Source organism: Oncorhynchus mykiss, chromosome 5 (genome assembly GCF_057628025.1).
Source record: "Oncorhynchus mykiss isolate SJ-2025 chromosome 5, ASM5762802v1, whole genome shotgun sequence".
NCBI classification, from domain to species: domain Eukaryota; kingdom Metazoa; phylum Chordata; class Actinopteri; order Salmoniformes; family Salmonidae; genus Oncorhynchus; species Oncorhynchus mykiss.
Window position 1 is genome coordinate 16,903,313 of NC_143026.1, and position 21,141 is coordinate 16,924,453.

General features: G+C 44.8%; 2 protein-coding genes across 11 annotated transcripts in view; one reads left to right on the forward strand and one right to left on the reverse strand.

Annotated features, from left to right (window-relative positions):
* The window catches only part of pargl (poly (ADP-ribose) glycohydrolase, like), a 40,641-nt gene extending 33,620 nt beyond the window's left edge, over positions 1-7,021 (forward strand). For all 6 annotated transcript variants that reach the window (XM_021601938.3, XM_021601940.3, XM_090234006.1 and 3 more), the window contains one exon: positions 6,474-7,021. In XM_021601938.3, coding sequence (XP_021457613.3) covers positions 6,474-6,586 — 113 coding nt within the window. In that variant the 3' untranslated portion in view covers positions 6,587-7,021. The remainder of the gene's footprint in view (positions 1-6,473) is intronic.
* A 1,570-nt stretch (positions 7,022-8,591) lies between these two features.
* The window catches only part of ogdhb (oxoglutarate dehydrogenase b), a 43,328-nt gene continuing 30,778 nt past the window's right edge, over positions 8,592-21,141 (reverse strand). For 2 of the 5 annotated variants that reach the window (XM_090234010.1, XM_090234009.1), the window contains exons 9-23: positions 18,313-18,492; positions 18,109-18,237; positions 17,476-17,655; positions 16,088-16,240; positions 13,997-14,099; positions 13,699-13,827; positions 13,437-13,587; positions 13,011-13,138; positions 11,573-11,751; positions 11,319-11,390; positions 11,096-11,224; positions 10,937-11,009; positions 10,621-10,784; positions 10,385-10,515; positions 8,592-10,254 (exon numbers count right to left, since the gene is read on the reverse strand). In XM_090234010.1, coding sequence (XP_090090136.1) covers positions 10,134-10,254; positions 10,385-10,515; positions 10,621-10,784; positions 10,937-11,009; positions 11,096-11,224; positions 11,319-11,390; positions 11,573-11,751; positions 13,011-13,138; positions 13,437-13,587; positions 13,699-13,827; positions 13,997-14,099; positions 16,088-16,240; positions 17,476-17,655; positions 18,109-18,237; positions 18,313-18,492 — 2,022 coding nt within the window. In that variant the 3' untranslated portion in view covers positions 8,592-10,133. Of the gene's footprint in view, positions 10,255-10,384; positions 10,540-10,620; positions 10,785-10,936; positions 11,010-11,095; positions 11,225-11,318; positions 11,391-11,572; positions 11,752-13,010; positions 13,139-13,436; positions 13,588-13,698; positions 13,828-13,996; positions 14,100-16,087; positions 16,241-17,475; positions 17,656-18,108; positions 18,238-18,312; positions 18,493-21,141 lie in introns of all 5 variants that reach the window. The other 3 variants (XM_036976933.2, XM_090234008.1, XR_016495904.1) reach the window with 2 other exon arrangements.

Consider the following 21,141-nt stretch of genomic DNA (forward strand, 5'->3'; position numbering starts at 1 on the left):
GTGGTGGCTGTTTAACAGTCTGATGGCCTTGAGATAGAAGCTGTTTTTCAGTCTCTCGGTCCCTGCTTTGATGCACCTGTACTGACCTCGCCTTCTGGATGATAGCAGGGTGAACAGGCAGTGGCTCGGGTGGTTGTTGTCCTTGATGATCTTTATGGCCTTCCTGTGACAACGGGTAGGTGTCCTGGAGGTGTCCTGGAGGGCAGGTAGTTTGTCCCCGGTGATGCGTTGTGCAGACCTCCCTACCCTCTGGAGAGCCTTACGGTTGTGGGCGGAGCAGTTGCCGTACCAGGCGGTGATACAGCCCGACAGGATGCTCTCGATTGTGCATCTGTAGAAGTTTGTGAGTGCTTTTGGTGACAAGCCGAATTTCTTCAGCCTCCTGTGGTTGAAGAGGCGCTGCTGCGCCTTCTTCACAACGCTGTCTGTGTGGGTGGACCAATTCAGTTTGTCCGTGATGTGTACGCCGAGGAACTTAAAACTTACTACCCTCTCCACTACTGTTCCATCGATGTGGATAGGGGGGTGCTCCCTCTGCTGTTTCCTTAAGGCCACGGTCATCTCCTTTGTTTTCGTCAATGTTGTTGTTGGACGCAATGCAGAACATATCCCAATCCACGTGATTGAAGCGGTCTTGAAGCGTGGAATCAGATTGGTCGGACCAGCGTTTAACAGAACTGAGCGCGGGAGCTTCTTGTTTTAGTTTCTGTCTGTAGGCAGGAAGCAACAAAATGGAGTCGTGGTCAGCTTTTCCGAAAGGAGGGCGGGGGAGCGCCTTATATGCGTCGCGGAAGTTAGAATCGCAATGGTCCAAGGTTTTACCAGCCTTGGTTGCGCAATCGATATGCTGATACAATTTAGGGAGTCTTGTTTTCAGATTAGCCTTGTTAAAATCCCCAGCTACAATGAATGCAGCCTCAGGATATGTGGTTACCAGTTTGCAAAGAGTCAAATAAAGTTTGTTCAGGGCCATCGATGTGTCTGCTTGGGGGGGAATGGATACGGCTGTGATTATAATCGAAGAGAATTCCCTTGGTCCATAATGCGGACAACATTTGATTGTGAGGAATTCTATGTCAGGTGAACAGAAGGACTTGAGTTCCTGCATGTTGTTGTGGTCACACCACGTCTCGTTAATCATAAGGCATACGCCCCCGCCCCTTTTCTTACCAGAAAGATGCTGTCGGCGCGATGCGTGAAGAAACCAGCTGGCTGCACTGACTCCGTTAGCGTGTCTCGAGTGAGCCATGTTTCCGTGAAGCAAAGAACGTTACAGTCTCGGATGACTCTCTGGAATGCTACCCTTGCTCGGATTTCATCAACCTTGTTGTCAAGAGACTGGACATTGGCGAGAAGAATGCTAGGGAGTGGTGCGCGATGTGCCTGTCTCCGGAGTCTGACCAGAAGACCGCTACGTTTCCCTCTTTTACGACGTCTTTGTTTTGGGTCGCAGGCTGGGATCCATTCCGTTGTCCTGGTTGAAAGGCAGAACACAGGATCCGCTTCGGGAAAGTCATATTCTTGGTCGTACTGATGGTGAGTTGACGTTGCTGTTATATTCAGTAGTTCCTCCCGACTGTATGTAATGAAACCTAAGATTACCTGGGGTACCAATGTAAGAAATAACACGTAAAAAAACTAAATACTGCATAGTTTCCTAGGAACGCGAAGCGAGGCGGACATCTCTGTCGGCGCCGCAAGCTGTCAGGTGGATGGATTCTCTTGGCAAAGGAGAAATGCTCCCTAACAGGGATGTAAACAAATCTGTGCACAAAATTTGAGAGAACTAAGCTTTTTGTCCATATGAAACATTTCAGGGATCTTTTATTTCAGCTCATGAAACATGGGACCAACACTTTATATGTTGCGTTTATATTTTTGTTCAGTGTATTCAAACCAAGGTGGCATTGACTTGCACTACGCTTTTTAGCTCTTGATGGTTGCTAGGCTGCACCCATTACTTCTATCCTCCTGGCAGTTGTAAACTTTGTGAGGCATGTCACTTCACTCATCTCTGCATATAGCCCACCACATGCACTGTTTTCTTAACCACAACACGATGGATCCATAAAGAATTACTGTGAGAATAAATATCACTGAATAACAAAAATATGGGAATAAAGTAGGCTAATGCAATTGAAGGCATAAGATTGTTGCTTAATGAAACTCAAATAGCATGAGCCTACCTGTGTGTTGTCAACTATTTCAGCACTGTTTTCAGACAACGTGGAACTCTTGACAAATCAAGGTTGCCATCCAATTGGCGACAGATTTCCTTGTGAATATTCTAAAAACCGCATAAAGGAAATATGCACATTTTCCCACCAGTGTGTTTCCACCAAATGGACTTGTTGCGGATAAAAAATCAGTCTTGATGACATAGTGCACACAAAAAGTAATTAATGTACCAAATTCAATGTGTACAACAGTGAGAATATATTTGTTTGTCAAACAGCAGTCACGCATCGATCATCATGTCACCAGAATAAGAGCCTCTAAATTTATTGGAAAGGAGCATCAAGATCATCGCCGTGCACTTTCACCACACTGAAGTTCATCATAACTTATTTCATCTGTAGCCTAGTAAACTGCATGGTTTCCTGACGAGGTTATTATATCAATATTTGCGTATAAAAGCGTTTCCACCAACATTTCTCACATAATTAATTTAATTAGACACAAAAAGCTCCCACCTTGTCTAGTGTATTTTGTTTTGTCGACATTTGGAAAGTTTACCAACAAATCTTCTGTTTCCATCAGGCCTGTTGTGACAATTGTTTTATCCAACATGTACACTACATGACCAAAAGTATGTGGACACCTGCTCGTCCCCAGCTATGCAGCTATAACAGCCTCCACTCTTCTGGGAAGGCTTTCCAATAGATGTTGGAACATTGCTGTATGGATTTGCTTCCTTCCAGCCACAAGACCATTAGTTAGGTCGGGCACTGATGTTGGGCGATTAGGCCTGGCTCGCAGTTGGCGTTCCAATTTTTTCACCTTTATTTAACCAGGTAAGCCAGTTGAGAACAAGTTCTCATTTACAACTGCGACCAATTCATCCCAAAGGTGTTCGATGAGGTTGAGGTCAGGGCTCTGTGCAGGCCAGTGAAGTTCTTTCACACCGATCTCGACAAATAATTTCTGTATGGACCTCGCTTTGTGCATAGGGGCATTTCCTGTTTCAGCATGACAAGGGCCTTCCCCAAACTGTTTCCAGAAAGTTGGAAGCACTGAATCGTCTAGAATGCCATTGTATGTTGTCGCGTTAAGATTTCCCTTCACTGGAACTAAGAAGCCTAGCCCGAACAATGAAAAACAGACCTAGACCATTATTCCTCCCCTGGAATCCGCCAAACCCAGATTTGTCCGTTGGACTGCTAGATGGTGAAGCGTGATTCATCACTCCAGAGAACGTTTTTCCACTGCTCCAGAGTCCAATGGCGGCGAGCTTTACACCACTACAGCCTACGCTTGGCATTACACATGGTGATCTTAGGCTTGTGTGCGGCTGTTCGGCCATGAAGCTCCCGAAGAAACGGTTATTGTGCTGATGTTGCTTCTAGAGGCAGCTTCAGCACTCGGCAGTCCTGTTCTGTGAGCCATTGTTGCTCCTAGGCGTTTCCACTCCACAATAACATCAGTTACAGTTGACCGGGGCAGCTCTAGCAGGGCAGAAATTTGACAAACTGACTTGTTGGAAAGGTGGCATCCTATGAATGTGCCATGTTGAAAGTCACTGAGCTATTCAGTAAGGCCATTCTACTGCCAATGTTTGTCTATGGAGATTGCATAGCTGTATGCTTCATTTTATTCACCTGTCAGCTGAAATAGCAGAATCCACTAATTTGAAGGGGTGTTTACATAATTTTGTATAGTGTACTTTATGAAGATTGGATGAAAAACGGGTTATTGTTTTCTTTTTACTGACTCTCTGTTTGGATATTGGTTAGGTTACAATTAGGCTGTGAAATGTTAGCTAAGTTGAGGTGAGGGCTGCTCATGATCATCTTGTCTGGTTGGCTCATTTATTATCACTGATCTGAACATTTTGTCAGCATGTTATGTAGTTTAATAACTGGATTATTTTTGCTCTTCTGATGCAGTCACTCTAGTAACCTAGGCCTACTCCCAACAAAAAGCCTCTGACTTGTCTTAATCAATCAATGAGATTTTGTTTAACTGAATCTCCATCTGTAGGTTATATTTGGTTAATTCTCTGGCTGGGCAAATTAGTGGAGGTGGTAAAGCTCATCTATTCTGTCACGTTCGTCGTAACGATGAGAACAAGGCGCAGCGTGATTAGAATACATTCTTCTTTTAATTAAATGAAGAACACTTAACAAAATGAATGTGACGCTACAATAACAAGTGCTGACAGGCAACTACACATAGACAATAACCCACCAAATACCCAAGGAATATGGCTACCTAAATATGGTCCCGAATCAGAGACCACGATAAACAGCTGCCTCTGATTGGGAACCAATCTAGCAACCATAGACAAATAAACACCTAGATAAACAACAACCCCTAGACATACAAAACCCCTTGTCGTGTCTTTACTGTCTTTAACTGAAGACTGATAGTTTTTATCAAATATTCTCTGTAATGAGTTACTATGCGATCAACTGATTAATCACGTAACTAATTAACTATGAAATCGGGGCACCAAGGAAAAACATTCAGATTACAAAGTTATAATTTCCTAAAATAACTTTTCAGATATTTTATCTGATCAATTAGTCTTCGAATTAATGAATTATTTACTTTACCTCATGTTAGTCTCATTCCAAACGTTGTAAATTGTTGGTTATCTGCACGAACCCAGTCTTCACTATGAGTCATCCATACATCAACTGTCTTAAATCATTTATTTATTACTAAGTAATTCACAGAAATGCATAAACAAACAAACAAACAAAGGTAAATGTAATGATAGGAAACTGCGCCCTAGTGGGCTAAACCGGCATGGCGGCTTGTTAAACAAAAAGGGAAATGGGGGGGTCCACTAAGAAGTCACTACAGAGTTAATTATAACAATTAAAATGCTAATCCTTTACACATGAACGCTCACTCATTCGGGAACAATTGCAATCAATATATATATTTACGCTCAGTGTGTCTTCTGGATCGCTGGTGTAAAGTTTGTGTCTTTCGTAGAATTCTCCGTCTCTCTCCCTCTCTCTCTCTGTCTCGGTTAGAAGGGATAGTTCAAAGTGACATTCATTATAGGATGGATGTTTCGGCGGTTGTCGTTCTTCGCGTTCAATGATACCAAATTCCTAGCTGTAGACTAGTAATTAGTATCAAAGACTTGTTCTCATTCTGTCTGTATCGATAGTCTAAGAGTTTAACCACGTGGTATGGTTAAAAGATTCAGCAATGGTCTACAACCTTTGTCCTCCCCTAATGGAGAAAAACATGGTGATAATTTCTCAAAGTTTTTTTTATTTTCGGAATGGCACAAAAGGGCTGTCCCAGGATGTCTGACCCTAACTGGGCTCAGGGGCGGTCCTCTGATTTAGTTCAAATCCAATTCCCTTTTTGAGTTTTCCTTCATTAAACAGTCCAAAATCACATTGTAAAATTGTGTAAACAGTATCATACTCACTCATTCATCTTATACAACAATTAGATGTAAACATTATATCTGGGGCTATTAAATAAACAGCGTTATAGTAATGTGGCCACACCGTCTCCCATGACCTTCCCAAGTTGTGACAAACAGACCAGTTTGTAGCTGGATTCTTCACCGATCTTTTACACTTTCTCCGGAACATGAACTTTGTTCGTACCTCAAGTTCTGTGAGGTGGAAGGATTTCCTTTGTCTCCATGAAAAACTACTCTCTCTATACTGTGTGTCCATGAGTTCTTCTCAGGACTTTACGACCTCTGACCACAGCAGCCTAGTTGAAGGAGGAAAGGGGGAGGCAGGGAGAGGGGGATGGGGTTGCTATACTCAAAGAGGCCAACGTCATGACACCCTAGACAATACAAAAACTACACAAACCACCCTCGTCACACCCTGACCTAACCAAAATAATAAAGTAAACTAAGATAACTAAAGTCAGGGCGTGACATATTCGTTTTCTCATCTATCACTGATCAGAAACATTTGTCATTCAAGAATATAGCCTAAATCAAGAGTAGGTATATTATTTTGCGTATAGTCAACTCCAAAAGCTTGAGGAGGTTGTGATTTAAAAAAAATAGATTGTTCTTATTTTCTATTGATATGATGAAGATTCTCTCAATGTAAGACCCTACACCTGTACCCTGTCAAAGGGGACTGAGGATAGAAAAAACATGGGCTTGCCTTGGGCAAGGTTTTTTATATGACAGCGGTTCCACACGTTGCCGTGATGCAAAAAAAGTCCTCCTTACCTTCACTGTGTTTAGTCAAACATCAAATCCTCCTAGTTGCCGTGTAAATCAAGTTTGATTGATTGATTCCTCTCCCCTGTCTCAGGTGACCTGTATGAGTTGCTGGTTGACTACTGTGCTGTGATACAGTTGGCTCACACACATGCGGACCTGTTTGACTGGATCAGGAATACCCTGAAACACAGGAGTCAGCTGTGAGGACACATCTACATACTCTAAAGGAGCTTCCTTTCCTTGTCTCCTTTCCTTTTTTAACATTATTGAGATGCACCCCAGAGATAGAGTGGCTCTATGAATGATCTGTGGATAGAAACATGGTACAGTTCCAAGTAATGGTTGATTATGAATGTGTTTGTCTTTTCAATAGTTACACTGTTCCTAAATCAAACTGATACATTTGTAACTACTGCATACTGAACTATTTAGAAAACGACTAAATGTGATGATAAAACAAAGCTAATGAAATGATGTCAACAAAATCAGGGGTCCTGCTTTTTGATTTGTCCCTTGATGATAGCCAACAATTTAACCATCACCAGACATATATATATATACATGCAGTGTACTGTAAAATACTCTAAAATTATAATTGTTTTCTTTAAACATTTTGAATAAATTCCTCTTTATAATCTAGTGACTTCACTGTTTGTTTATTGGTAAAATGAGTATTGTGGCTGACAGACATACGCACCAGTGGCGGCTGGTGGGACGAGCTATAGAAGGACTGGCTCATTGTAATGGCTGGAACGGTGTAAATGGAACAGTATCAAACACATCAAACATGGAAAACACTTTTGACTGTGTTGCATTAATTCCATTCCAGTCATTACAATGAGCCAGTCCTCCTATAGCTCCTCCCACCAGTCGCCACTGACACACACGTCTCTCTCTTGTTTCTCTGTCTCTCTTTCTGTCTCTCTCTCTCTCTCTCACACACACACACACACACACACACACACACACACACACACACACACACACACACACACACACACACACACACACACACACACACACACACACACACACACACACACCCTTTGGCAGAACCAGGAAGTCCCTCCCACAAACTCTCTTCGGTGGAAACTAAACTGATCCGAGTGTCTCTGTCGTCTGTCTGTGTGTGAGTGAACAACAACAGTCTAAATGGCTCAGCAGGGAGGTCTACTGGACCAGGACCAGTTCTGTTGTTCTGTCTGTCTGGATCTACTGAAGGAGCCGGTGGCTATTCCCTGTGGACACAGTTACTGTAGAAGTTGTATTGAGGGCTACTGGGATCAGGGCATCTACAGCTGTCCTCAGTGCAATCAGACCTTCCTCAGAGTAGACCTTGGAGTGAAAAATAACATGTTGGCTGAGGTGGTGGAGACACTGAAGAAGACAGGACTCCAGGCTGCTCCCCCTCCTCTGTGCTATGCTGGACCTGGAGATGTGGCGTGTGATTTCTGCACTGGGACCAGAAAGCCCTCATGTCCTGTCTGGTGTGTCTGGTGTCTTACTGTGAGACTCACCTCCAACCTCACTCCTGGACTAAAGAAACACAAGCTGGTCAACTGTGTGCTGTGGTGAATGTTTGGTAACAATCAACAACATAGTCCAGGAGAGAGAGAGAAGGTGCGGAAGGAGCTCCAACAGGCTGTGGAGTCTCTTAAGGTGAGAGAGAGAGACTCTCCAGTCCCATTGTAGGGAACAGGCTGTCTGGGTTCCCAGTTAGTGGGAATATACTTTTTGACAAGGAGTCTCTCTCTCTCTCTCTCAAAACAGCGTTCTGCAAATGCAGCAGTGGATGACAGTGAGAGGATCTTTACTGAACTGATCCGCTCCATGGAGGAAAGGCGCTCTGAGGTGAAGGAGCTGATCAGAGCTCAGGAGAAGGCTGAAGTGAGTCGTGCTGAAGGTCTACTGGAGCCACTGAAACAGGAGCTAGTTGAGTTGAGGAGGAGAGATGCTGAGCTGGAGAAACTCTCACACACAGAGGATCACATCCATTTCCTTCAGGTGACTATACTGTCTTGTTACATTATGAAATGTAATATCTTATTACAGGTTACACTGAATTAGAGCTAGAAGTGACCCTTCTTATAATCCAGTGATGATCTAGAAGTGACCCTTATAATCCAGTGATGTCAATCTTTGCTTATTGGTAAACTAAACTGAGCATTGTGGAGCCCTGTATTGTGGCTGAGCGCTGACACACACAAGATATGTTTTTAATACTTTATTAATAATATCAAATTAGATTCCTGAAAAGCATTCTCAGGCCCTCACGTTGAAAACAGACAATGTCATGTCTTTATTGAATGAATAAATTATAAAAGGACAAACATAAAACACTATACTAACATAAATAAATACTTTATTTAGTTCCAAAGAGATCCCCACCAGACCAGTAGACATTTTCACCATAAGTTACTACTGTATCTTATACAATGTTTGATATAATATAATAGTATAATAATGTAATAGTATAATAATATACTAGTCATTTCTCATCCAGTAATCTCTTAACAGCTTGTTTACATTTGGCACAGGAGGTGGAAGAGAGGGAGGAGAAGAGAGGAGGAGAAAACAGAGGGAGAGAGTGATTGGTCAAGAGGAGAGAAAAAAGAGAAGGGGATGAGTGGGGAGAATAAAGGAAGGAGGGTGAAAAGACAGATGAAGAGAGGGATGGAGAAGAAAGAGAATGAGATGGGAGAGATGGAGAGAGAGGAAAATGTACAAAAGTATTTGTATGGTTGATAAAATGGGTCCATTGTTTGTCTGACTCCATGGACATTTCCCCCATGATTCAACAGTTCAAGAGGACCTATGGTCAGTCAGTGTGCGTATCGCGGAAGTCTTCTATAGCAGACGATCCAGTGTATGCTGGTTTAGGGATAAGGGTCAGGGTGTAGGGTTTAAGTGAGTGTCACACCCTGACCTTAGAGAGACTTTTTTTTATTTCTCTATTTGGTTAGGTCAGGGTGTGATTTGGGTGGGCATTCTAGTTTGTATATTTCTTTGTTGGCCGGGTATGGTTCCTAATCTGAGGCAGCGGTCTATCGCTGTCTCTGATTGGGGATCATACTTAGGCAGCCCTTTTTCCCACCTTCAGTTGTGGGATCTTGTCTTTGTTTGTTGCTTTATGCACGACTAGCTTGACGTTCGGTTTGTGTTCATTGTTTTTCCCCGGTGTTACGGTTTCTAATAAAGAGAGAATGTACGCCTTCCACGCTGCACCTTGGTCCGGTCATTTATCATCCGACGACCAGCACCATACACTTGAGCTAAAACTCAAGTGTATGCATCCAGGTGAAAAGCTGACTAAAAAGCGGTGTAACTTCAGCAGAGTGAGGTAAGGGTAGGGTGTAGCCAGGGTCTAGGGGTTAGGATATCCCTGTGCTAAGACTTTCAAGTGTATGCATCCAGGTGAAAAGCGTATAACTCCAGCAGGTAGAGTGGAGTGGGGGACTAGGGTATAAGGGTGTATTGAGTAGGGTGTAGTACATTGGGTGTAGGGTCTTCTAAGACTTTCAAGTGTAAGTGTCCAGGTTAAAAGCTGTATCTAGGAAGTGTTGTAACTCCACCAGGTGAGGTAAGGTTAAGGTGTAGGGTATAGGGGTTAGGGTGTAGTGTATAAGTGTGTTAGGACTGTTCAGTAAATGAGTCCAGGTTAAAAGCTGTATCTAGGAAGTGTTGTAACTCCACCAGCTGAGGTAAGGTTAAGGTGTAGGGTATAGGGGTTAGGGTGTAGTGTATAAGTGTGTTAGGACTGTTCAGTAAATGCGTCCAGGTTAAAAGCTGTATCTAGGAAGCGTTGTAACTCCACCAGGTGAGCTGCTTTGTTCCCTGTAGCTGGAGCTGCTGCTGGCCCACGACCAGCATACCTACACATACACACAAAAGAATGAAGCACACAATTAATACAAAACACAAGTCTATTCCCCTTGCGTTTCATCAAATCATTCAATGATCTCTTTCCCAGAGCTGGTATGAGTGAAGGAGCGTGGGTTGTACCAAACGGGGCGGGTGCGGTCAACAGTGGTTCGTAGGCGGGGTTTGACATAGTCATAGTAACCCTGGTTCTTGTGTTCTTCCTGGCACCACACCAGGTCAGCATTAGGATAACGATCTGTCTCCACTTTCACCTGGTCAAACGGAAACGGAGAGAGCTGGAGGAAGAGAGAGATGGTGAGATTGGAAGTGTGTGTGTGTGTGTGTGTGTGTGTGTGTGTGTGTGTGTGTGTGTGTACCTGCTCTATGCGCGCAATGGCCACAGTATCATCATTGCCTCTGTTGTTGCGTTCTCTAGTCAGTTCATAGTAGACTTTCCCAGTACAGAACACAATCCTCTTCACCGCCTCTGGGTTCTCACACACAGGACCACTGTCTGGGATCAGACGCTGGAAGTGGGTACCTGAAACACACACGCGTCAGAGACACACAAACACACACGTCAGAGACACTGGGGCTCTTTCTCAAATCGTCTTTCCTTGAGTCCTCACATCCTCTCGCCTCCTCAAAACCCAATGAGCCCCACTTCTCCCATTCCATCCCTCCATCCCTCACCTGGCAGCATGTCATCAAAGCTGGACTTGGCCTCTGGGTGGCGCAGCAGAGACTTGGGGGTAATGACTATCAGCTGGAGGACAGAGAGAATCAATAAAAAGAGGAGAGGTGTGTGTGTGTGTGTGTGTGTGTATGTGTATGTGTGCGTCTGACACTCACAGGCTTCCTGAAGGCCTGTAGTATTTGTCTACGGAGGACGTGGAAGTAGTTAGCTGGTGTAGAGCAGTTGACTATGATCCAGTTACAGTCATACAGCTGACGCACTGCAAACTCCTCAGCAGAGAATATCTGTGGACGGGACAGGTCATACACACACACAAGTTTAGAGACTCCCTCTCTCTCGCTGTCTCTCAGACATACACAAACACACACACACACTTACAGGGTAGGTATCTGGGTCTTCGTTACACATCTGCAGGAACCTCTCTGGTCGGGCCGAGGAGTGCTCTGGTCCCTGAGTGAAGAATCATGGGATACGTCGTTTATCGTCCATTTGTGTCAACAGATTTTTTCCCAAACGGACACCGACATTTAGAGAGACAGAGATAAAGCGATAGGAGCTGCAGTACTATTCTGTTCTCAGTGACTATGGCAGGCAGGCAGACAGACAACGAGCCCATATATAGTACTCCCTACCATTCCCTCCATGCCGTGGGGCAGCAGCAGGACTATTCCGTTCTGTCTGACCCACTTGGCCTGTCCTGGGCAGATGAACTGGTCTATAATACACTGGGCTGTGTTGTGGAAGTCTCCAAACTGGGCCTCCCATAGAACCAATGCATTGGGACTGGCCATGGCAAAACCCAGCTCAAATCCTAGAGATGGGACAGAGGGAGATGGGACAGAGGGAGATGGGACAGAGGGAGAGCGAGGGAAAGGGACAGAGGCAGAGAGAGAGGGGGGGGGGGGTGTTCAGGTCAGAAGGAATGAGGGTAGTAACTAACAAAAACAGACAAACCCCCATAATTCTGTGGCATGCTGTGGCCAGACAACCTCCCATAATGCTGTGGCCAGAAAAAAAACATAATGCTGTGGCCAGACAACCCCCCATAATGCTGTGGCCAGACAACCCCCCATAATGCTGTGGCCAGAAAAAAAACATAATGCTGTGGCCAGACAACCCCCCATAATGCTGTGGCCAGAAAAAAAACATAATGCTGTGGCCAGACAACCCCCCATAATGCTGTGGCATGCTGTGGCCAGACAACCCCCCATAATGCTGTGGCCAGAAAAAAAACATAATGCTGTGTGTGGCCAGACAACCCCCCTCCATAATGCTGTGGCATGCTGTGGCCAGACAACCTCCCATAATGCTGTGGCCAGACAACCCCCCATAATGCTGTGGCCAGACAACCCCCCATAATGCTGTGGCCAGACAACCCCCCATAATGCTGTGGCCAGACAACCCCCCCATAATGCTGTGGCCAGACAACCCCCCATAATGCTGTGGCCAGACAACCCCCCCATAATGCTGTGGCCAGACAACCCCCCCATAATGCTGTGGCCAGACAACTCCCCATAATGCTGTGGCCAGACAACCCCCCCATAATGCTGTGGCGTAAAGCGCAAAATAATAGACTGCATCTGTATGTATATGAATGTGTGCATATACTGTATGTACGTACTGTGTGTGTACATGTTTAACTATACTTGTGGAATTCCCATAAGAATAGTAAACAAAAATGTTTACTGAACACATTTTGCCAGTCCCCACAAGGAAAAAGTATATTTCAAGGGGTTATAGGGTTAGAATTAGTGTCAGGGTTAGAATAAGGGTTATAGGGTTAGAAGTTAGTTAGGTTTAAGGTTATAGGGTTAGGTTTAAGGTTATAGGGTTAGGTTTAAGGTTATGGGGTTAGGTTTAAGGTTAGGTTTAAGGTTATAGGGTTAGGGTGAGGTTTAGGGTTAGGTTTAAGGTTATAGAGTTACGTTTAGGTTTAAGGTTATAGGGTAAGGGTTAGGTTGAAGGGTGAGGGTAAGGTTTAGGGAAAATAGGATTTTGAATCGGAATCAATTGTGTGCCCCCACAAGGTTATTAAAACCAGACTGTGCGTGCGTCCGTGCTTCTGCTAACCCAGTACTCCATACTCCGACAGAGAGCTGTTACAGACGGTGTATGGAGCCTGGTTAGGAGAGATGTGGTTCATGGGGATACAGATCCTCCTATCAATCTTCTGGTCATGCAGGACATGGTGCCTGTGACTGTGCAGAGAGGAGAGAGAGAAAGGAAAGAAAGAGGCAAATATAGAGAGGGATGGGTAGAGAAAAAGAGAGGGATTGGGATAAAGAGAGAAGTTAAAACACCACCATATTGTTACAGTACTGCTTGAGCTACATGTTGATTAAACTGACATAACATCCAGTTATGAACGTAACCCTGGTTTCCTGAAAGACACCTTACTATAGAATACTCAAACTATACAACACTGTCAAGCAAGTGACTTACGCACGACATAGTCATTACAGTGACATAGACAGTCCTTAAGGGTGACATTAATACCTGAAGGTTCCTCTCTCTACGTCCTGTCCACTGAGACGTATGTGTGTCCCCTCCTTGAGCAGCGAACCAAAGGCCATGTACTCTCCTAGAGCCCAGTCACACACACGCTGGCCTACCATCGTCGCACGACCCTTTAGTATACGACTCAGACCTGACACACACACACACACACACAGATGGATGAGGATATGTACTTGTCTTCCACAGGTAGTGTGTGTGTGTGTGTGTGTGTGTGTGTGTGTGTGTGTGTGTTTATCAGTACCTCTGTGTATGGTGAAGTCTTCCACAGGGACAGATGAAGCGATGTATCCTATGTGTACCAGCTCCTCCTCAGGCAGGCCTGTAGACCGACTGGTCATACTCTTAGGCTGGCCGTCCACGTTGAAGAAACCTACACACACACACACACAGAGATAAAGATACATGTTGTTAGTGTCTGTCTACACATTATAGATTTTAACATATACATACATATGCCCTTAACCTATGTTTTACAATATATCGTTTCTCACGCACAAAGGCATACACACACACACACACACACACACACACACACTGACCGGGCCAGGGAGAGTCCAGCCAGTGTTTGATGTGTAGAATCTTCTCGTCTTTAGAGCGAGCGTGAGCCTCCTCACAGATCTTGTCATACTTGGCTATCTCCTCCTACAGACGGGAAGGGTTCATATCCATTTAATGTTGAATGATGTTATACTCAACAACACCCCCTTGCCACCTCATGTCAATCAGCAAGTACATTCTATTTTATTCATTCAGGATAGTATTTTATGTAAAGACAGAGGGCAGAATAGGATATCTAAGTACAAGTTTGTACGGTTTGCAAGGGTTGTGTGACTCAGTTGGTAGAGCATGGCACTTGCAACGCCTAGGGTTTTGGGTTCGATTCCCAAAGGGGACCAGTACGAACAAATATGAAAATGTTTGCACTCATTACTGTAAGTCGCTCTGGATAAGAGCGTCTGCTAAATGACCTAAATGTAACATGTTGTTTATGATTTATATGGCCATATACAGTGGGGCAAAAAAGTATTTAGTCAGCCACCAATTGTGCAAGTTCTCCCACTTAAAAAGATGAGAAAGGCCTGTAATTTTCATCAAAGGTACACTTCAACTATGACAGACAAAATGAGGGAAAAAATCTAGAAAATCACATTGTAGGATTTTTAATGAATCTATTTGCAAATTATGGTGGAAAATAAGTATTTGGTCAATAACAAAAGTTTATCTCAATACTTTGTTATATACCCTTTGTTGGCAATGACAGAGGTCAAACGTTTTCTGTAAGTCTTCACAAGGTTTTCACACACTGTTGCTGGTATTTTGGCCCATTCCTCCATGCAGATCTCCTCTAGAGCAGTGATGTTTTGGGGCTGTTGCTGGGCAACACAGACTTTCAACTCCCTCCAAAGATGTTCTATGAGGTTGAGATCTGGAGACTGGATTGGCCACTCCAGGACCTTGAAATGCTTCTTACGAAGCCACTCCTTCGTTGCCCGGGCGGTGTGTTTGGGATCATTGTCATGCTGAAAGACCCAGCCACGTTTCATCTTCAATGCCCTTGCTGATGGAAGGAGGTTTTCACTCAAAATCTCACGATACATGGCTCCATTCATTCTTTCCTTTACACGGATCAGTCGTCCTGGTCCCTTTGCAGAAAAACAGCCCCAAAGCATGATGTTTCCACCCCCATGCTTCACAGTAGGTATGGTGTTATTTGGATGCAACTCAGCATTCTTTGTCCTCCAAACACGACGAGTTGAGGTTTTACCAAAAAGTTATATTTTGGTTTCATCTGACCATATAACATTCTCCCAATCTTCTTCTGGATCATCCAAATGCTCTCTAGCAAACTTCAGACGGGCCTGGACATGTACTGGCTTAAGCAGGGGGACACGTCTGGCACTGCAGGATTTGAGTCCCTGGCGGCGTAGTGTGTTACTGATGGTAGGCTTTGTTACTTTGGTCCCAGCTCTCTGCAGGCCATTCACTAGGTCCCCCAGTGTGGTTCTGGGATTTTTGCTCACCGTTCTTGTGATCATTTTGACCCCACAGGGTGAGATCTTGCGTGGAGCCCCAGATCGAGGGAGATTATCAGTGGTCTTGTATGTCTTCCATTTCCTAATAATTGATCCCACAGTTGATTTCTTCAAACCAAGCTGCTTACCTATTGCAGATTCAGTCTTCCCAGCCTGGTGCAGGTCTACAATTTTGTTTCTGGTGTCCTTTGACAGCTCTTTGGTCTTGGAGTTTGGAGTGTGACTGTTTGAGGTTGTGGACAGGTGTCTTATACTGATAACAAGTTCAAACAGGTGCCATTAATACCGGTAACGAGTGGAGGACAGAGGAGCCTCTTAAAGAAGAAGTTACAGGTCTGTGAGAGCCAGAAATCTTGCTTGTTTGTAGGTGACCAAATACTTATTTTCCACCATAATTTGCAAATAAATTCATTAAAAATCCTACAATGTGATTTTCTGGATTTCTTTTTTCATTTTGTCTGTCATAGTTGAAGTGTGATGAAAATTACAGGCCTCTCTCATCTTTTTAAGTGGGAGAACTTGCACAATTGGTGGCTGACTAAATACTTTTTGCCCCACTGTATATGGGTATATAGTATAAATGGCAGAATGTGTTACCTCATAGTCCTGTCTGCTGACTGCTCCCTCTGCTAGGAGTTTCTCAGAGTATTTCTGGAGGACTCCTTTCTGCTTCTTGATCTGCTTGTACATCAGAGGCTGAGTGAACAAGGGCTCGTCCATCTCATTGTGGCCGTTACGCCTGTAACACACCTGGAGGGTACACACACACACATATATATATATATATACACAGATTAGAAGGGTGTGTAAACATTGGCTCAGTCATCTGATTAAGACCATTACACTTTAGCAACACACCTTGGTGACGGTCAGTGGGGCACGCGACAGAAAACGTTATTTAGAGTTAACAGGCGTTTTGCACCGTTTCACTGTGGCTTTAGTCATCAATCTAGCAAGAGGTCAATATTTTATTAATGTAATAGTGTTTCCCCCCCTAGAAAGCTATGACCTTTGGCTTTCACCTGGAATTGTTTATGTCTGAGAGAACCCATACGATCTCGTACACAATAAAAGTAATAAAACATATACAAATATGATCAAATCAAACATGTTTTGTGAATGAATGAGCCTTTTCATACTTTGTCCATATATAGTTATCTGTTTTAGTGACATCTACCCAAAATATTTCACCTTCTTTATTACTTTACCAAACATATCATGGCATTAGTGATGGTCAAAATCTGTTACATTTGGGCCATTTAAACAGCTTGCATCCGTCCTATAGAGGGAAAAAGGGCTCAAATGTGTCACTTTTACACAAAATTACTTATTTTAGGTTTAAGGAAGTGTGTAGGTTGCATTCTTTATCGTAGAGCTATGAAAGTTCTGTATTTAGATCCACCTGCTCGAGACAAATTCAGCTATTGTTTTGCCATGTCTGTGCTGTGAAGCAGTCGAGCTGGATAAATGTTTTTCTAAGGAACACCCCTTTGATATAAGGGTGAAGTGATATCAATTGATGTAATGATGCAGCTGACCACCAGAGGGAGGCAATTCGACCAAGGATGTTTACATGGTCCTAGGAAGGTCTGGATTTTTAATTTTATTTTACCTTTATATAACTAGGCAAGTCAGTTAAGAACAAATTCTTATTTTCAATGACAGCCTAGGAACAGTGGGTTAACTGCCTGTTCAGGGGCAGAACGACAGATTTGTACCTTGTCAGCTCGGGGGTTTGAACTTGCAACCTTCCGGTTACTAGTCCAACGCTCTAACCACTGGCTACCCTGCCTCTTTCCGACTTATAAAACGGTGGGAAATCAATCAAATAAGTCATGTAAATATGTACATATTGTTTTAAGTAATTCTAGTGCCCCATTTCGGGGACTGTCAGCTTAAGAGGTAAACAAACAACGAAAATCGTGTTTGTCAGTGCTCTTCCGTTTGCCTAATTGAACACCACCCTGATCAGGGAACACACTCACCAAGTCTACCACCACGTCCTTGTGAAAGGTGGCTCTCCACTCGGCGGCGACGTTACACACGTACATGACGGCCTCGGGGTCATCAGCGTTGACGTGGAAGATGGGGGCATTGACCACCTTGGCCACGTCTGTAGGGTAGGATGATGACCTCGCCACCCTGGGGTCGGTGGTGAAACCAACCTACAGGGAAAAGAGACAGGTGGTTAGAGGGTGTGTGGGTGAGGGTTGTTCTTCTGTGAATGTGACAGTGATGTAGGAGGTTTTGTTTGTGTGTGTGTATGTGTAGGGTATAGAGAACAACAGGTCATTCATGGGGCAGTTAAAGTGGGTTTGTTACCTGGTAGTTAATCTCAGAACCCAGAACCAAATGTTGTGTACACTAGCTAACTCTATTTACGGAAGTAAGCCCCTCCCCATGGCAGAAACACCCCAAATTTCCTGTAAAACTCCCCCCTCCACTTCAAGCATCACCTCCACAAAATCAGGATTTGTCAAAGAGTCAGTGACACGATACACCAAATGAAGATCGTCAGAAGAACTTGGACAGTGGTGTGTTTGGTGTTGCAGGATGTGTTACCTGATTGTTGACCACCACATGGACAGTGGTGTGTTTGGTGTTGCAGGATGTGTTACCTGGTTGTTGACCACCACATGGACAGTGCCGTGGGTGGTGTAGGAGGGCAGGTCAGAGAGGTGGAAAGTTTCGTAGACAACCCCCTGGCCTGCAAACGCTGCATCACCATGGAGCAGGATGGACATCACCTGGAACACACACACAGAAATATAAATGCACACACACAGAGAAAAAAAACGGTGTGCATTTGTGTGTGTACATACTCTTTTTCCCTCTGTGTCTCCACAGTAGAACTGCTCAGCCTTGGTCTTGCCCTGCACCACGGGGTCCACAGCCTCCAGATGGGAGGGGTTAGCCATGAGTGACAGCGTGATGTTCCTATCAGTGACCCGGTTGATCCTACGGTGCCACATCCCCAAATGGTACTTCACATCTCCAGAACCCTGAGAGAGAGAGAGAGAGAGAGAGAGAGAGAGAGAGAGAGAGAGAGAGAGAGAGAGAGGAGAGAGAGAGAGAGAGAGAGAGAGAGAGAGAGAGAGAGAGAGAGAGAGAGAGAGAGAGAGAGAGAGAGAGAGAGAGAGAGAGAGAGAGAGAGAGAGAGAGAGAGAGAGAGAGAGAGAGAGAGAGAGAGAGGAGAGAGAGAGAGAGAGAGAGAGAGAGAGAGAGAGAGAGAGAGAGAGAGAGAGAGAAGAGAGAGAGAGAGAGAGAGAGAGAGAGAGAGAGAGAGAGAGAGAGAGAGAGAGAGAGAGAGAGAGAGAGAGAGAGAGAGAGAGAGAGAGAGAGAGAGAGAGAGAGAGAGAGAGTTCAGAAGTGAAATGGAGGTAAACATGAGCAAACATTTTTCATTTTCTTTTGCTCCTGATAGGACTTTTTCCATGGTCCTTCTTTAAAAGTAACTTCCTCACCATTTTAGATAAGCATGCTCCGTTCAAAAAATGCAGAACTAAGAACAGATATAGCCCCTGGTTCACTCCAGATCTGACTGCCCTCGACCAGCACAAAAACATCCTGTGGCGGACTGCACTAACATCGAATAGTCCCCGCGATATGCAACTGTTCAGGGAAGTCAGGAACCAATACACACAGTCAGTCAGGAAAGCTAAAGCCAACTTCTTCAGGCAGAAGTTTGCATCCTGTAGCTCCAACTCCAAAAAGTTCTGGGACACTGTGAAGTCCATGGAGAACAAGAGCACCTCCTCCCAGCTGCCCACTGCACTGAGGCTAGGTAACACGGTCACCACCGATAAATCCATGATTATCGAAAACTTCAACAAGCATTTCTCAACGGCTGGCCATGCCTTCCGCCTGGCTACTCCAACCTCGGCCAACAGCTCCCCCCCCCCCCCCCCCCCCCCCCCGCAGCTACTCGCCCAAGCCTCTCCAGGTTCTCCTTTACCCAAATCCAGATAGCAGATGTTCTGAAAGAGCTGCAAAACCTGGACCCGTACAAATCAGCTGGGCTTGACAATCTGGACCCTCTATTCCTGAAACTATCCGCCGCCATTGTCGCAAGCCCTATTACCAGCCTGTTCAACCTCTCTTTCATATCGTCTGAGATCCCCAAGGATTGGAAAGCTGCCGCAGTCATCCCCCTCTTCAAAGGGGGCGACACCCTGGACCCAAACTGTTACAGACCTATATCCATCCTGCCCTGCCTATCTAAGGTCTTCGAAAGCCAAGTCAACAAACAGGTCACTGACCATCTTGAATCCCACCGTACCTTCTCCGCTGTGCAATCTGGTTTCCGAGCCGGTCACGGGTGTACCTCAGCCACGCTCAAGGTACTAAACGATATCATAACCGCCATCGATAAAAGACAGTACTGTGCAGCAGTCTTCATAGACCTTGCCAAGGCTTTCGACTCTGTCAATCACCGTATTCTTATCGGCAGACTCAGTAGCCTCGGTTTTTCGGATGACTGCCTTGCCTGGTTCACCAATTACTTTGCAGACAGAGTTCAGTGTGTCAAATCGGAGGGCATGCTGTCCGGTCCTCTGGCAGTCTCTATGGGGGTGCCACAGGGTTCAATTCTCGGGCCGACTCTTTTCTCTGTATATATCAATGATGTTTCTCATGCTGCGGGCGATTCCCTGATCCACCTCTACGCAGACGACACCATTCTATATACTTCCGGCCCGTCCTTGGACACTGTGCTATCTAACCTCCAAATGAGCTTCAATGCCATACAGCACTCCTTCCGTGGCCTCCAACTGCTCTTAAACGCTAGTAAAACCAAATGCATGCTTTTCAACCGTTCGCTGCCTGCACCCGCACGCCTGACCAGCATCACCACCCTGGATGGTTCCGACCTTGAATATGTGGACATCTATAAGTACCTAGGTGTCTGGCTAGACTCTAAACTCTCCTTCCAGACCCATATCAAACATCTCCAATCGAAAATCAAATCAAGAGTCGGCTTTCTATTCCGCAACAAAGCCTCCTTCACTCACGCCGCCAAACTTACCCTAGTAAAACTGACTATCCTACCGATCCTCGACTTCGGCGATGTCATCTACAAAATTGCTTCCAACACTCTACTCAGCAAACTGGATGCAGTTTATCACAGTGCCATCCGTTTTGTCACTAAAGCACCTTATACCACCCACCACTGCGACTTGTATGCTCTAGTCGGCTGGCCCTCGCTACATATTCGTCGCCAGACCCACTGGCTCCAGGTCATCTACAAGTCCATGCTAGGTAAAGCTCCGCCTTATCTCAGTTCACTGGTTACGATGGCAACACCCATCCGTAGCACGCGCTCCAGCAGGTGTATCTCACTGATCATCCCTAAAGCCAACACCTCATTTGGCCGCCTTTCATTCCAGTTCTCTGCTGCCTGTGACTGGAACGAATTGCAAAAATCGCTGAAGTTGGAGACTTTTATCTCCCTCACCAACTTCAAACATCTGCTATCTGAGCAGCTAACCGATCGCTGCAGCTGTACATAGTCTATTGGTAAATAGCCCACCCATTTTCACCTACCTCATCCCCATACTGTTTTTTATTTATTTATTTTTCTGCTCTTTTGCACACCAATATCTCTACCTGTACATAACCATCTGATCATTTATCACTCCAGTGTTAATCTGCAT